Source organism: Notolepis coatsorum (assembly GCF_963971535.1).
Source record: "Notolepis coatsorum genome assembly, chromosome: 6".
Taxonomy (NCBI): Eukaryota; Metazoa; Chordata; class Actinopteri; order Aulopiformes; family Paralepididae; genus Notolepis; species Notolepis coatsorum.
In genome coordinates this window covers 179,895,232-179,911,413 of record NC_140170.1, presented here as the reverse complement: position 1 = coordinate 179,911,413, position 16,182 = coordinate 179,895,232, and the positions used below count along the sequence as shown (strand labels likewise).

At 40.5% G+C, this 16,182-nt stretch overlaps 3 protein-coding genes across 3 annotated transcripts; all 3 read left to right on the top strand.

The window, feature by feature from the left end:
• Positions 1-4,553: 4,553 nt before the first annotated feature.
• LOC311231057 (histone H4) lies at positions 4,554-4,865 on the top strand (the record flags this gene model as incomplete). Its single annotated transcript, XM_084317527.1, has 1 exon — positions 4,554-4,865. The coding sequence occupies one exon, from the start codon at positions 4,554-4,556 to the stop codon at positions 4,863-4,865; it is 312 nt and encodes a 103-aa protein (XP_084173653.1).
• Positions 4,866-9,610: 4,745 nt separating this feature from the next.
• LOC311231009 (histone H3.2-like) lies at positions 9,611-10,021 on the top strand (the record flags this gene model as incomplete). The annotated part of the gene is made up of 1 exon (XM_084317475.1): positions 9,611-10,021. One exon carries the CDS (start codon positions 9,611-9,613, stop codon positions 10,019-10,021), a length of 411 nt encoding a protein of 136 aa, XP_084173601.1.
• Positions 10,022-10,836: 815 nt separating this feature from the next.
• Positions 10,837-11,211, top strand: LOC311231037 (histone H2B-like; the record flags this gene model as incomplete). The annotated part of the gene is made up of 1 exon (XM_084317506.1): positions 10,837-11,211. The coding sequence occupies one exon, from the start codon at positions 10,837-10,839 to the stop codon at positions 11,209-11,211; it is 375 nt and encodes a 124-aa protein (XP_084173632.1).
• Positions 11,212-16,182: the final 4,971 nt, after the last annotated feature.

The following is a 16,182-nucleotide window of genomic DNA, read 5'->3' as shown; positions in this document are numbered from 1 at the left end:
TCTTCTAGTGTGGGTCACCTCGACTTCGTTTGAGTAAGTAGGTATAATGTGGCCTATAGGCTATATGGATTAAAACTAAAATTAGTCCTACCTTTACAAGTATGTAAAAACCGTGTAAAGGAAACATAGCTATACATTTAGCTTTTTGTTTACAATATACAGGCTTTAAAAGACAACTGAAACAACATCTAACAGCCCTACACATGCACATTATGTACATGTAGACACACACATACCCATAGTTACTTTTATATTTACTTTATTGTATTTTTAGTGACAGGAATATTAGTAGCCTATATAAATAGGTGGTAAGAGTATATGGTTTCTCACTGCTTGTGAATTGAGTGCATATTTAATATATAGTGTTATGTAATGTATATTGTACTATGTATGATTCCATTATGTTTAGGAATGCAGTATCATGTAATATGTTTGATATAACGTATATTGTCACCCCAGGAAGATTGCATCAGCTAATGGGGATCATAATAAAATCATACAGTAAGAAAGAAGTACACAAACAGTCCATGCAAGGCCTCTATTGTTAGTGTCTATTGGTGTAGTACATGTTGATACATTCTGAAGAAATGGTTCAAGGAATGAAACATACTATGTTTCTATTACCTGTACCATAGTGGGGCATTGGTTTATACACATGGCCCATGGTGAGACCCAGTCCTGTGTCATCTGTTTAGTAACCCAAACAAGAGTAAACCATCGGCTCAACTCAGCATCATCAGAAAACATCTCTTACAAAAATGTATCCTGGCATTCCTATGATAAAAAATAATGACATGTACCATTGATATCATGGTTTAAAATGGACTATACCATGTTATAACCATGTTATTAATGGTTCCATTACATTTACTATATGGCTGTACCATGGTAAATAATTTGTATGACTGGTACCATGGTAAAACAGAAAATATCTTTTTTGTAAGGGCAGATTCAGAGCACCTTGTGAAACATAAAAGCAACTATTGAGCTGCTGATCAGTTTGATCAAAAGTGTACTTATTAGTAAATACTGTTCAGAAAAGTTAGGCCCTAATCTGTGATTTTATGTTGTACGACAGAAACACATCTAGAGAAATTGTGACTAGATTTGAAGCATTAACATTACGAGTGGAGAGAGCATGGTGTGGTTTATCAGTGCATTTGTTGAAGTCCAAACCACAGGGGGTGCCTGATGAGCAGAGTAACCTTTCAGCCAGATGTGGAGGCTGTGTATCCTGCTAAACATGGAGGGAGAGGGGACCGGAGATGATCAGAATTGCTGAGGGTTACTTATGAAGTCAGATTTTAGACTTCTGATTGCTGGAGTTTGATGTCAACAATAACGTTATAAAAAGGTTATTGTTGTTGTAATAATGCATTTAACATAATGCAAGGTTGTAAATTGTACAGAAATATACAGAGCTCATATGATCAAATAATGAATACTATTTGCACTTTGACTGTTGGAAATCATAGGACATGTTTGGCTATGAGAGTTCATCGTTTATTATAATTAAATGAGCCTGGAATGTATTATTTTTGGAATAGCATTTCCACTTTGAAAATGATCAAATCAACATTATCTATGTGTATTATAAAGTCCAATATAATGTATCATTGGTCAGGGTTCTAATACGGCAGGCGATGATATATTAATGTGATGTACAAGCTAGTCTATCCAATCTAGCTACTTGTCAACAACCTAAAATCACTGGATTTTGACTAGTAAATATAATTTGCAACTTAATAGCCATCCAAACTATGATTACAGTCATTTATTAAACAATAAGTAACATTATACAACTTCATCTCCCGACAGACAGCCCTACCATATGACCAGATGTCATTTGCGGTCCGCCGACAGACCGCATGGGCAGAAGAGGTTAAGCAAACACTCACCCTTAACACTCACTTTAGACACTTTAACCTGTTAGCGTATATGGGCCGTCACGCCTGTGCGTGCCCGTCGCAGCAATTTGCCCTGTCTGTCGGCCTAGCACTGTATTTTTGCTGATCAACCTACACATCGTTGGAAAGCTAAAATTGCCGCTGTTCGGTTGACACCCTACTCAACCTATTACGTGCTTCCAATCTGGGGTTACAAGGCCGAAGGAGCGCCAGTTTCGGACAAGTGACCATGTCTGGTTTCGGCTGGTCCTGAACGGAACATTCAGCTCTAACGGTGAAAATTATTAACCGTTTTTGTAGCCAATGAAATTCTGGAGCTAATGATATCTTACGTGAGGGCTGATCCCTACGGTAAAGGGACATAAGAATACAAAGTTTTTTGTTTTGAGAATTCCTCACTCGCCTGTCCAAATGAATGAGCGGTCGGTCATTTTGGATGAATTATTACTGATACAGGATTATATTCGGGTATGCAATTGGCAGGCGTGTTATGCAAAACTAGCCTTATTTTTTGCCTGATGGATAAGAGGTTAACCAAGAATTTACTTTATATCTGACAAATAAAACAAAACTTGAAACTTGAAAAAGGAAGTGAACAGGAAGTGGACAGGGGTGGGGTAACTCATGGTAACTCATGGTCAGAGAGAACAAGAGAGAGAAAGATAGTGGGGGGTTGTTGTGGAGTGGTTTGGACTTCAACAAATTCACTGACAAACCACACCATGCTCTCTCCACTCGTAATGTTAATGCTTCAAATCTAGTCACAATTTCTCTAGATGTGTTTCTGTCATACAACATAAAATCACAGATTAGGGCCTAAGTTTTCTGAACAGTATTTACTAATAAGGACACTTTTAATCAAACTGATCAGCAGCTCAATAGTTGCTTTTATGTTTCACAAGGTGCTCTGAATCTGCCCTTAAAAAAATATTTTCTGTTTTACCATGGTACCAGTCATATAAATTATTTACCATGGTACAGCCATATAGTAAATGTAATGGAACCATTAATAACATGGTTATAACATGGTATAGTCCATTTTAAACCATGATATCAATGGTACATGGCATCATTTGTTATCATAGGAATGCCAGGATACATTTTCAAGTTTCAAGTTTCTTTAATAGTTGTCATACAGAAGTACAGAATACTTTTATACAAAATGCTTCTTACTGTTACGCTCCAGAGACTGTGCTAGACAAGATAGTATGAAATAAAATAGTATAGCATGTAAAATAGAAGTACAAAAGGTCACAGTGTTCAGTATAGACATATGTACAATGTTCGATGCAGAATAGAAGTAACTGAGTTACCATACAATATACAATATTCTATGCAATGTACTAATATACAATACTATATAGTGCAGAGCAGAAATGGGATGAGGTACAATTTAGGTACAATTTACAGTAAGGTGTACAAGTTGTAGTGCAAATCTTTTACCAATAAATATAAAGTGTAAAGTGTGTTTAGGTGATCTAAAGTGTGTAGAGTGGGTGCTGCAGTGTGCTGTTTGTTTAAGTGAGTGTGTGCGTGTGGGTGTGTGTGCTGTGTGCATTTGATGGTTGTTGCATAGTGTTTATTGTTCGTTGAGCAGCCTGATGGCCTGCGGATAGAAGCTTCTTCTGAGTCTTTCTGTGCTCGCCTTAATACTCCGGTATCGCTTGCCTGACCGCAGTAGTTCAAAGAGGCAGTTGTTCGGGTGGCTTTGTAAGAGATGTTTCAAAATGGAAATTGGGTACCCTGATGTAAAGAAGACAAACATCTTTCTCTGGTCTGCATACCCTTAACAGTTGTGTGTATTGAGCCATACTGTATTGTACCCATTCTGCAATCTGTTAAATATTGATTGATTGATTGAACATCTTATTAACAGATTGCAGAATGGGTACATCTGGGGAAAACTAATGGGATAGATACATTGAATAAGTGCAACCATGTGAACCCAGCTGCCACGAGGAACTCATGAACCAGACATGTCTTAGAATGATCACGTGACACCAGTTATATGGTCAAAAGCATAGATATATATAGAACACTAGATAGCTTAAGGCGGAGTCACCAGCGTCACTGAACCGCCGCCATCTTGTGAGGGTCAGCCTTGAGTGAGAGTGAGTGAGCTGCACAGACAAAAATACTCATAACTTGCTGAAATATTGACGGATTTACAAACGGGTTGGTTTGCTATAAACATCAAAGATGTAGTTATGATACTGCATACTTGTAAAAAAAAAATTTTAAAGATGTTTTTTTTTACAAACCGCTTGAATCATAGCCACGTTAATAATGGTTGTAATAAACCAAACCGTTTGTAAATCCGTCAATATTTCAGCGAGTTATGAGTATTTTTGTCTGTGCAGCTCACTCACTCTCACTCAAGGCTGACCCTCACAAGATGGCGGCGGTTCAGTGACGTCGCTCTCCATTGGCCGGCAGCGCGGGCAAGCTATCTAGTGTTCTATATATATCTATGGTCAAAAGTGTGTGAGAAGGGGGGTTATTATGGGCTGCAGCTTATGGCCACGCCCAGCATGACGCACACTCTCAGTCTTCTTTTACGTCCTCAGTCAGTATTTATATTTAGAGGGCTTTGCCTTTGCTCGTCATTACTTCTCTTCATTTGTTTAGAACTCATCCCAGAAGAAAATGTCTGGTCGTGGAAAGGGAGGAAAGGGGCTCGGAAAAGGAGGCGCCAAGCGTCACCGTAAAGTTCTCCGTGACAACATCCAGGGAATCACCAAACCCGCCATCCGTCGCCTGGCGCGCCGCGGTGGAGTGAAGCGCATCTCTGGTCTGATCTACGAGGAGACTCGTGGTGTGCTGAAGGTCTTCCTGGAGAACGTTATCCGTGATGCCGTCACCTACACCGAACACGCCAAGAGGAAGACCGTCACAGCCATGGATGTGGTCTATGCTCTGAAGAGACAGGGACGCACTCTGTACGGCTTCGGCGGTTAAACTTCTATTCAACCAACTATCCTAACACCCAAAGGCTCTTTTCAGAGCCACACACATGTTACTAGAATTGAGTCGATTCCATGTTGCGTCTCAGAATAACATTCATCCTTAGCTGCTAGATATGTACGCCTCCTAGTCGCGTTGGACAATGCACAATTATATACGTATATATATTATGACTTGTACAGGACGTGAAAATTGCATACAGGTCATTAAAAATGTCTTAAGCCTGAGAAGAGAAGTAGCCTATATGGGGGATGGCTATTTGATCTGATCATATAAATGCATTTAAGATACTAGCTCTTTTGACACTGGTCTGAGCATACTGTAAATGGATACGACTGAACTGGATCTCAAATTCAAGTTAAAGTTATTTTTGTCAAATACACTACAATAAATACAGTGGCATTGCAGGTAATAACATAATTGTTTCCAGCTCAGACCCAACAATGCATACAAGAATAGTAACAATGGGTAATATAACATAAAATCAGATTAAATAAAATAGTAAATTATTTACAGAAAGTGTCTTACATATAAGTGTATGTGCATAGTGCGTGTGTTCAATTCGTTTTTAAAAGGTGTGTCTGTTCAAGGATCTCATTAGAGGCCACGGGACTTTAGGAGCCTTCCTATGTGTTTATGTAAATGAATGAAGGTATTGATTCGACGGCAGAAAATAAAGTGAATATTTGGTTGAAATATTCACAATCAGGTCTATTTGCGACCTTGTAGTATACTGGTCAGATTTTACATGAATCACCACAGACGTATGTGGTGGAATTAATGATAAAAGAAAGCAAATATTTGACAGGAAGGTTGTAAACAGGATGGTTAAACAAGTATAACTGCCTTCTGTGATGAGACTGTAGGTGGTGTTTAATTAAATGCAATGAGGCAAGGATCACAAATAGAATATCAGAATGGTCACTGCTGTGCAGAATATGCAGTAATAGGAGCTTAATAAATAGAAGATACAGCGTATTTTCAGGGGTGGAAATAATGTATTTGCTGTACACAGCATTCAGTTTATACACACCTGCAAGTCGTCTACCTCTGTACCACTCTGTGTATAACTTTTACATCGCAGCATCCTCAAGTGAAATAGTTAATGAATGAAAACTTTATTTAACAGATTGCAGAATGGGTACAGTACGCCTCAATACATACAATTGTTAAGGGGATGCAGACCAGAGAAAGACGTTTGTCTTGTTTACATCAGGGTCCCTCATTTTCAATTCATAGTGACATTTATGACATTACACAACATACATGACATTTATGGCATAGGGACATACATGACATACAGGTATATGGTACTGTTACATTTGTGACATATATGATATGCAAACATACAGTACTGTTACCCATAGATCCTGACAGTATATACATATGATGGGGATGAGACTGTACATTAGGAGGGGTGGGTGGGAGAGAAATATACATACAGTGGGGAGGAGACTGTACACGTATTAGGAGGGGGTGGGAGAGAAATATACATACGGTGGGGAAAGAATATACGGAAGGGAGGAGACTGTCTATTAGGAGGGGGGGGGGTTTGGACATTTACGGTGGCCAGTTTCGAATTGCAGCCTCCCGTAGGTGCTCTTTTAGTGCGGTTTTGAATGTGGGTAGGGATTCACATTCCTTTACAGCTTTGGGTAGGGCGTTCCACATTGATGTGGCATAATTGCGAAACGTGTTTAGTCCCTTGTTTGAGCCGAATCTGGGTTTAACATAATTTGTTGAGCTTCCTCTGGTGTTGTGGTCGTGGTATTCCCTGCCCTTTGGGAAGTATTTTGACATGTACATGGGTACCTTAGTTGTATAGTGTATCTTGTAGACCAGGCCCATTGCAAGTTGCTGTACTCTGTCGTCTACTCTAAGCCATCCTATGTAGTCAAAGTGGGCAGGGGTGAGGTGGGTTCTAGGAGTAAGGTCAAGTAGTAGTCTGACCAGTTTGTTTTGTGATGTAATCTTGTTTTTAGCGCCTTTGAGGTGATTTGGTACCATGAGGTGCAAGTATAGTCATAGTACCCTTGAATGAGTGCTCCTGCCAGAGTCTTCAGGGTATTCTTGTTTACCAGAGTGGACAATAACATGTAGCAGACAGACTACCATACTTCACAACAGTGCAAAATACCCTTTGCAACAACCAACTGAGTCCTATCAATTGGAAACATATTGAAATGTATGTCATAATGTGCATGCGTATGTGACAGATCATATTGGTCTGCGTTGTGTTGATGTTAAATGTTAATGTCCCGAGGGGGAGTCGAACAGGGGGCTCCCGCGCCACGGGCGACGACACAGGCCGCTGCACTAAGAAGTGAATTCACTCCTAACTACCGTACCTATGCGTCTGTTAACCCTGTTATGAGGAAGTGAGTTTAACTTACCAGCCCGTAATGCCGCAGTCACTTGTCAACACCCCTGTTTCTGTGACTTTGGATAGACTCACGGGCTTCCCCGTTACACGTAATTACGCGCAATGACTGCATTAGCACCGTTGGGATGACTATGGTCAGAGCGTGACACGTTTTATTCCCCCTGTTGTGCCAGCTGTTATTATTATGACTCGTATGCTTTATTACTAACTAACTTGTGCCTATTATTACTATTGACATGTAATTGAAACAGATTTTTTTCATTGTTAAGCTTTCCGTCTGGGCTTTAATCGACAGCACGCAGCAGTTTGACAATATAGGCGAGTCTCTCCCAAAAGGAAAGTTACATTGTACCTTCCTTGTGTATTTATTTTTTTATCTTCATAAAAGTAATTGTAGATTTAATTCATCATGAGCTACATAAAGCCTTCCACAGAAGTGGTAATCTTCCACAGAAGACGAGGTAACACATATCATGCCGACGCCAGCAATGACTGTGTTTACCAGCACTGAGAAAGTACAAGTTTATAACCAAAAGCATGACACCAGATGCCTTGTTTTACTGCCAGTCCCTCACCAGGCAGCTCAACTCACCGGGGAACGAGTACTGACTGGATTATAATGACATTTAAACCATTTTAAAACCAAAATACTGAGACAAGTTGCTGCTCACTGCACCATGTGATAAGATACTGTTTGTCTAAAACACACAAAAGGCTCTTTTTAGAGCCAACCACTACTATCCCTGAAATGGCACATTCTCTCATAATGCATTGTTTAATTAATAGTGGATAGAAGCAAATCTACTATCTACTATAGATACACTTAATTATTCTAAATATTTTGTTTACATTGAATGTAATGATGTTCCTCTGTTTTAAGTTTAATATCAGTCTAGATGATACTGCTATACATATATTTCCAGAAAATATTAATTAAGAGGCACTTAACCAAAATACAATCGGATGTATTGTGCACATAATTAATGAAACCTTGTTTTATAGGGACTGCTGCCTTTTAATTTCATTGAGCTGTAATTAACAACACAAGGATTCAATGTCCCCAATGGTATTCAAACTAATTTACTCCCAATAACTCAAACTATAAATGGACGTGTGCAAAGCAGTTTTGGGATGTTAGTGAGATAATGTGCAAAATACATTCTTCACACATTTATTTGTTTCCCCTTTAGAGTTCCATCCTTGTTTATACAAAAACAGCTAGTTTCCATATCAATCTTATATCTTGAAAGGCAGCTTTTAACAGGCAGCATTGCTGCATTATTTTGAACAACTGATTTAATCCAGAACTACATTGCTGTCTGTTCTGTTAGAATTCCATAGCTGTAGTTTGGGGCAATAACAATGGTGAAAGTAAGTCATTCTTATACATAAGGTACTTCATATTGGCTAACTTCTAGTCAGTTAAATTAATACTCTATGAGTCTAGGATATGTTATCCATACTGTTTGAACACTGTTGCCTACTGCCTTACGCTGTAATCACTACAGGGTAGAATATAGTTTGAGGCTCAAACTATATTCTACCCATGTAACTCTTGTGTGCATGTATAGTATATATATAAATCCACTTATGTCTGAATACACCTGCATATCATCTTTTTTATATACCTTACCTTATACCACTGGTCAGTATGACTTACTACGAGTGTATTTATACCTATAACACTGTACATACATCTGATCAGCATTATTACAATACTCTGTATAGTACTCATGTATTATACTTCAGTTTAATCCTATTGCACTTTACTGTTACATTTGTACTCTAGAAAGACGCCAATTTATTTTCGTTGTACTATATAATGACAAGTCATTTTAATCTAATCTGATCTAAAATAGTGAAATTAAAACTAATTTGGCTGGAACGCTCTCGACGAATGTAAATATAAGGAGTCAAACAAGGCACTTATTGTAGAAGCAAATATTTTCTCGACAAATAGCCTATATGGATTTCCGATTAAACTTATTCCTTAAGAGGTGATGTCATTATTAGTTGCTCCCAGGTCGAAACTGTATGTGGAGAGGAGTCAGGACAGTATACATTTAACTTATAATAGGCATGGTTATAGATGTTGTAGAAGTATTGCTTTCTTGGTAATAGAAAAACGTTTTGTTGGCGGTTTTTCCAAAAGACCAGTCCACCAATAACCTCGTTCCCAGTTGTATCTCCATGAAATCCTCCAATTACCCTGTGAGGTGTAGGCGGAGTAACGACCTCACAGAGAGGAGACCAATCAGAAACTACTGCGCCTCCGCGTTAGTAATATAAGGCCAGAGTTTCTTCACAGCAGCGTATTATTCTTCTTGAAGTGAAGACTGAAACACATTTTCTCATAATGGCCAGAACTAAGCAGACGGCTCGTAAGTCCACCGGTGGCAAAGCCCCAAGGAAGCAGCTCGCCACCAAGGCTGCCCGTAAGAGCGCACCGGCTACCGGCGGCGTGAAGAAACCTCATCGTTACAGGCCCGGTACCGTGGCGCTGAGAGAGATCCGTCGTTACCAGAAGTCCACCGAGTTGCTCATCCGCAAGCTGCCTTTCCAGCGCCTGGTCAGAGAAATCGCCCAGGACTTCAAGACCGACCTGCGCTTCCAGAGCTCTGCTATCATGGCTCTTCAGGAGGCCAGCGAGGCTTATCTGGTCGGTCTGTTTGAGGACACCAACCTGTGCGCCATCCACGCCAAGAGGGTGACCATCATGCCCAAAGACATCCAGCTGGCCCGCCGCATCCGTGGAGAGCGCGCTTAGATCGACCTGTTGACTAGTTGTTCCCCTAAAGGCTCTTTTAAGAGCCACCTCAGTAATCATGAATGAGCCCAGTTTCCTTATTTTAACTGTTCTGATTCCATGTGGATGAAGTTGGTGATTGTTAATATGTTCGTTTGATGACCATCGTAGCTCTATACCAAGTAACCAGAATATTGTAGTCATATGTTCATATTCAGTTAGTCTTTTCTCGGATCCATTAGTTCATCGAATACACTGCAGAGCCTTGTCTGGAGTTAATTTTGGTTGAGCCTGCATGCTTTCTTTCCCCATTTCCAAAATGGTCAGTGTGGTCCGGTACTGTCCATGGTGCTGAGACATTTAGATTTCCAGTGACTACAAGTAGCGAATCCACTCTTCCAAACAATCTCGAGGTTGATAAATTAATTTCTTATCACAAATAAACTATTTGTTATGTCGAGTAAATGATAAACACCTGCATATAATCTTTTTTATATACTTGTGTGACTATATAATATATCCCTTACCTTATATCACTGGCCAGTATGACTTACTACTATAGTGTCTTTATACCTGTAACACCTGATCAGCATTATTATTAGTAGTAGTACTCATTTATAGATAATCGTTTAATTTAAGAGAGTAAAGCAGAACAAACTCATGGCTGCAACTCTTCTGCCCTCTACTGGCTAAATGAGTTTATACACGTGCGCCGACCAATCGTATCGTAGGAGCCACGCAGCTCTATTTGCATCAACCTCCTACAAATAAGGCAGGAAACCGTAAGCGACCGTCACCATTCGTGTCTGATAAGCCGTCGTCTCATCTCGTCGAATATGCCTGAACCAGCCAAGCCAGCGCCCAAGAAGGGCTCCAAGAAAGCCGTCACCAAGACCGCTGCCAAGGGAGGCAAGAAGCGCAGAAAGTCCAGGAAGGAGAGTTATGCCATCTACATTTACAAAGTCCTGAAGCAGGTTCATCCCGACACCGGCGTTTCCTCCAAGGCCATGGGGATCATGAACTCCTTCGTTAACGACATCTTTGAGCGCATCGCTGGAGAAGCCTCGCGCCTGGCTCTCTACAACAAGCGTCGCACCATCACCTCCAGGGAGATCCAGACCGCTGTGCGTCTGCTGCTGCCCGGTGAGCTGGCGAAGCACGCTGTGTCTGAGGGAACCAAGGCTGTGACCAAGTACACAAGCTCCAAGTAAACCACCCTGTTCACTGAAGATTAACCCAACGGCTCTTTTAAGAGCCACCCACTCTGTCCGGAGAGAGTTGTTCCTATTATTCTCATGATCGCGCTGTTCATCAAAGTGGTTGAGTGCCGGGTATTGCCTTTCTTTTGAACAGTTATTATCATGGTAGGGGGTTCTGTCGGGAGATGAAGTTGTATAAATTATGATACTTATTGATTAATAAATGACTTACAACTGTAATCATAGTTTGGATGGCTATTAAGTTGCAAATTATATTTAAAAATCCTGTGATTTTAGGTTAAGTAGCTAAATTGGATAGACTAGCTTAGTACATCACATGTATACAGTAAATTAATATATCATCACCTGCCGTATTAGAACCTTGATCAATAATACATTATTGGACTTTATAATACACATGGATAATGTTTATTTTAGCATTTTCAAAGTGGAAATGCTATTCCAAAAATAATACATTCCAGGCTAATTTAATTATAATGAAAAAGATGAACTACCCCATAGCCAAACACACGTCCTATGATTTCCAACAGTCAAGTGCAAATAGTATTCATTATTTGATCATATGAGCTCTGTATATTTCTGTACAATTTACAACCTTGTGTTGTATGTTAAATGCATTATTACAACAATAACCTTTTATAACGTTATTGTTGACATCAAACTCCAGCAATCAGAAGTCTAAAATCTGACTTCATAAGTAACCTGGTCAGATGAACTCAATGGTACACTGGTTGACGAAACATGGCTTGGTTTCAAAACCAAATTCTCAGCAATACTAAACGACATGGCCCCACTAAGAACCACCAGGGTAAAAAATCGCGCTGAGCCGTGGATGCACTCCGAAATACTGGCCGCTATGAAAACCAGAGACAAAAAATGCTCTGAGTTTCGTAAAAGTCAGTCAAAGCTTACTAAAAGCACGAGCAGTGAACTCCAAGCCCACGTGACTGAACTCAAACTAGAAAGAAACAGACTAAGAAACGACGTAAACTCCATGATCAAAACTGCAAAAAAGAATTTCATCAATGACAAAACTGAGGAAAACAAAAACAAACCACGTGAACTTTGGAAATTACTCAATAATCAACTAGGATGCAGTAAAAAACTTAAAACCAGATTCTCAAACATAAACATAAAAACTGACAACACGCTCATCACAGACAAGCTGGATGTAGCCAATTACTTAAACATTTTCTTCACAAACATAGCCACAACACTGGTAAACAAACTACCCTCCCACTCAGGGCTTTATGGGGTAGAACACATAGTAGCTTTCTACAAAAACCTAGGGGTCCGCAAGGACGACTTCAAGCTGGAAACGGTAACAACAGATGAGGTACTCAATAAACTGAGCGCCCTCCAACCTAACAAGGCCACTGGCCATGACAACATCCCCTCCAAATTCCTCAGAGACTCAGCAGCCGCCATCACACCAATCATCACACACATAATAAACCTCTCCATAAAACAGGGACACGTCCCCAAGGACTTCAAAATTGCGAGGGTGACCCCTCTGCACAAAAAGGGCAGCAAATTAGACCCAGGCAACTACCGCCCTGTTTCTATTCTCACCTCCATCTCGAAAGTCATGGAAAAAATAGTCTACGAACAGGTCGAAAAGTACCTAGCGGAAAAAAATCTAATCTACGAATTCCAATCTGGCTTCAGAACATCCCACTCCACTGACACATGCCTTCTCTATTTGAATGACCACATCAAACAAGAGGTGGACGCAGGCAAATACTGCGGCATGGTCATGCTGGACCTACAAAAGGCCTTTGACACGGTCAATCACTCCATTCTGATTGACAAGCTAAAAGCAATTGGTTTTGATAGTCTATCAGTGAGCTGGATGCAATCCTACCTTGAGGGGAGGGAACAGATGGTGGAGGTAAACGGTACCCTATCCCCCCCCCTCACAGTGAGCTGTGGTGTTCCACAAGGAAGCATACTAGGACCGCTACTGTTCCTAATTTATGCAAATGACATGTCGTCAGCTTGTGACTGCAACTTGTTCCTGTTTGCGGACGACTCAGCCCTGCTGGTCTCTGACAAGAACAAGTTACAGGTTGAAAAAACCCTCAGCTCGGAACTAGGCAGAATCTGCATATGGCTCGCTGATAACAAACTATCATTACACATGGGCAAAACAGAGTCCATTCTCTTCGGTTCAAATAACAAACTCAGCAAGACCGACGGCTTCTCAGTTACAGTGGGTGACAATATTGTCACAAGGAAAGATGAAATTACCTACCTGGGGTCCATCCTAGAGGCTAATCTCTCCTGTGACAAAATGGCATCCAATGTAATAAAAAAAGTCAACCAACGAACTCGATTCTTGTACCGGATCTCCTCTCTGGTAAACAAGAACACCCTGAAGACTCTGGCAGGAGCACTCATTCAGGGGTACTACGACTATGCTTGCACCTCATGGTACCAAAGCACCTCAAAGGCGCTAAAAACAAAATTACAAACATCTCAAAACAAACTGGTCAGACTACTGCTTGACCTTACTCCTAGAACCCACCTCACCCCTGCCCACTTCGACAACCTAGGATGGCTTAGAGTAGACGACAGAGTACAACAACTTGCAATGGGCCTGGTCTACAAGATACACTACACGACCAAGGTACCCATGTACATGTCAAAATACTTCCCAAAGGTCAGTGAATACCACGATCACAACACCAGAGGGAGCTCCACAAATCATGTCAAACCCAGATTCGGCTCAAATAAGGGACTAAACACGTTTCGCAATTATGCCACATCAATGTGGAACGCCCTACCCAAAGCTGTAAAGGAATGTGGATCACTACCCACTTTCAAAACCTCTCTCAAGGGACACCTACGGGAGACTGCAATTCAACACTGGCCCCTGTAAATATCCTAACCCAATCATTCCAACCCCCTCCAATGTACAGTCATTTACCTAGTATGGTTTTGTCAATAGTCCAATGTACAATTGTGTTTGTTTGTACAGTGTCTCCTCCCCCCCCCCCTCAATGTACAGTGTTACTTGTTTATACAGTATGCCCCCCGCCCCCCCCCCCCCCCCAACCACCTCCAATGTAAATTACCCAGTATGGTTGTCAATATCCCAATGTACCCAACCCCCCCCACCCAACCTCCAATGTACAGTTTCTACGTCAAATGTATATACTCCCTTTTCTTGACTCCTTCTGTATCACAAACAGTACTGTATTTGCAAATCTGGTATGTCATAAATGTATAGATGTAGCAGTACTGACTATCTGTATGTCATGTATGTCATATATGTCTATATGAATTGAAAATGGGGGACCCTGATGGAAACAAGACAAACGTCTTTCTCAGGTCTGCATCCCCTTAACAATTGTATGTATTGAGCCGTACTGTATTGTACCCATTCTGCAATCTGTTAAATAAAGTTTTCATTCATTCATTCAACCCTCAGCAATACTGATCATCTCCGGTCCCCTCTTCCATGTTTAGCAGGATACACAGCCTCCACATCTCGCTGAAAGGTTACTCTGCTCAACAGGCATCCCCTGATAAACCACACCATGCTCTCTCCACTCGTAATGTTAATGCTTCAAATCTAGTCACAATTTCTCTAGATGTGTTTCTGTCATACAACATAAAATCACAGATTAGGGCCTAACTTTTCTGAACAGTATTTACTAATAAGGACACTTTTGATCAAACTGATCAGCAGCTCAACCATGGTACAGCCATATAGTAAATGTAATGGAACCATTAATAACATGGTTATAACATGGTATAGTCCATTTTAAACCATGATATCAATGGTACATGGCATCATTTGTTATCATAGGAATGCCAGGATACATTTTTGTAAGAGATGTTTCTAAAAGGAAATGGGGGACCCTGATGTAAACAAGACAAACGTCTTTTTCTGGTCTGCATCCCCTTAACAATTGTGTGTATTGAGCTGTACTGTATTGTATTGCAGAATGGGTACAATACAGTACGGCTCAATACACACAATTGTTAAGGGGATGCAGACCAGAGAAAGACTTTCGTCTTGTTTACATCAGGGTCCCCCATTTTCAATTCATCATAACATATATGACACACATGCCATACAGATAGACAATACTGCTACATCTATACATTTATGACATACCAGATTTACAAATACAATAGTTTGTGATACAAAAATAGTCTAAAAAAGAGAGTATATACATTTGACAAAGAAACTGTACATTGGAGGAGGTTGGGTAGGAGGGGATGGGGGGAACTGTACATTGGAGGTGGTTGGGGTAACTGTACATTGGATTATCTGGCGGCTGTGCTGGAATATCTGACCGCTGAGATAACTATCTGAAGCGGTGCGACTCGTTGAGACCATTTTCTTTACCTGGTCTGGATCACTAATCACATTATAAATAAATCGGTAGAACTAGTCGTGTTTTGTAGCCGTGCCTGTTTCATATAAATAGTGGGGGTCCATAAAAGAGCCTTTTGTGAGTCAATGTTCCACTTCCAATGTTCTGTATAATATAATGGTTGCTTGTGTAGATATTTAATGTGAGGTAGTGGGGAACATAATTATGTGCCAACATATGATCAAAACCGGTCTGAATAAATAAAATTACATTAATCTGCTGTGTCCACTAATGGGCCATCACCCATAGTCATTCCAAGTGTCATAGCGGTCATTTACGCAGACATAAATGCACCATAATGATAGCAATTCATATATTTCCACATAAAGGGCTCGCTCAACTCGTTGCGGTAAAGTATCTGCGTTAGTAGGACCCACTAATCAAAAGCGGACTTAATAATTGAGACCCTATATCTGAGGTAACTCGTGGAAACCAACCATCCCATAAGTAATATACTTCGATAAGCCCCCTTCACTTCCACACACTAGAGTACAATAATAGCTTTTCATGGAAGTGGTGGGTGGCTCTTAAAAGAGCCTTTTGTTGAATTAAAGACAACGTTCTGTTCAAACGC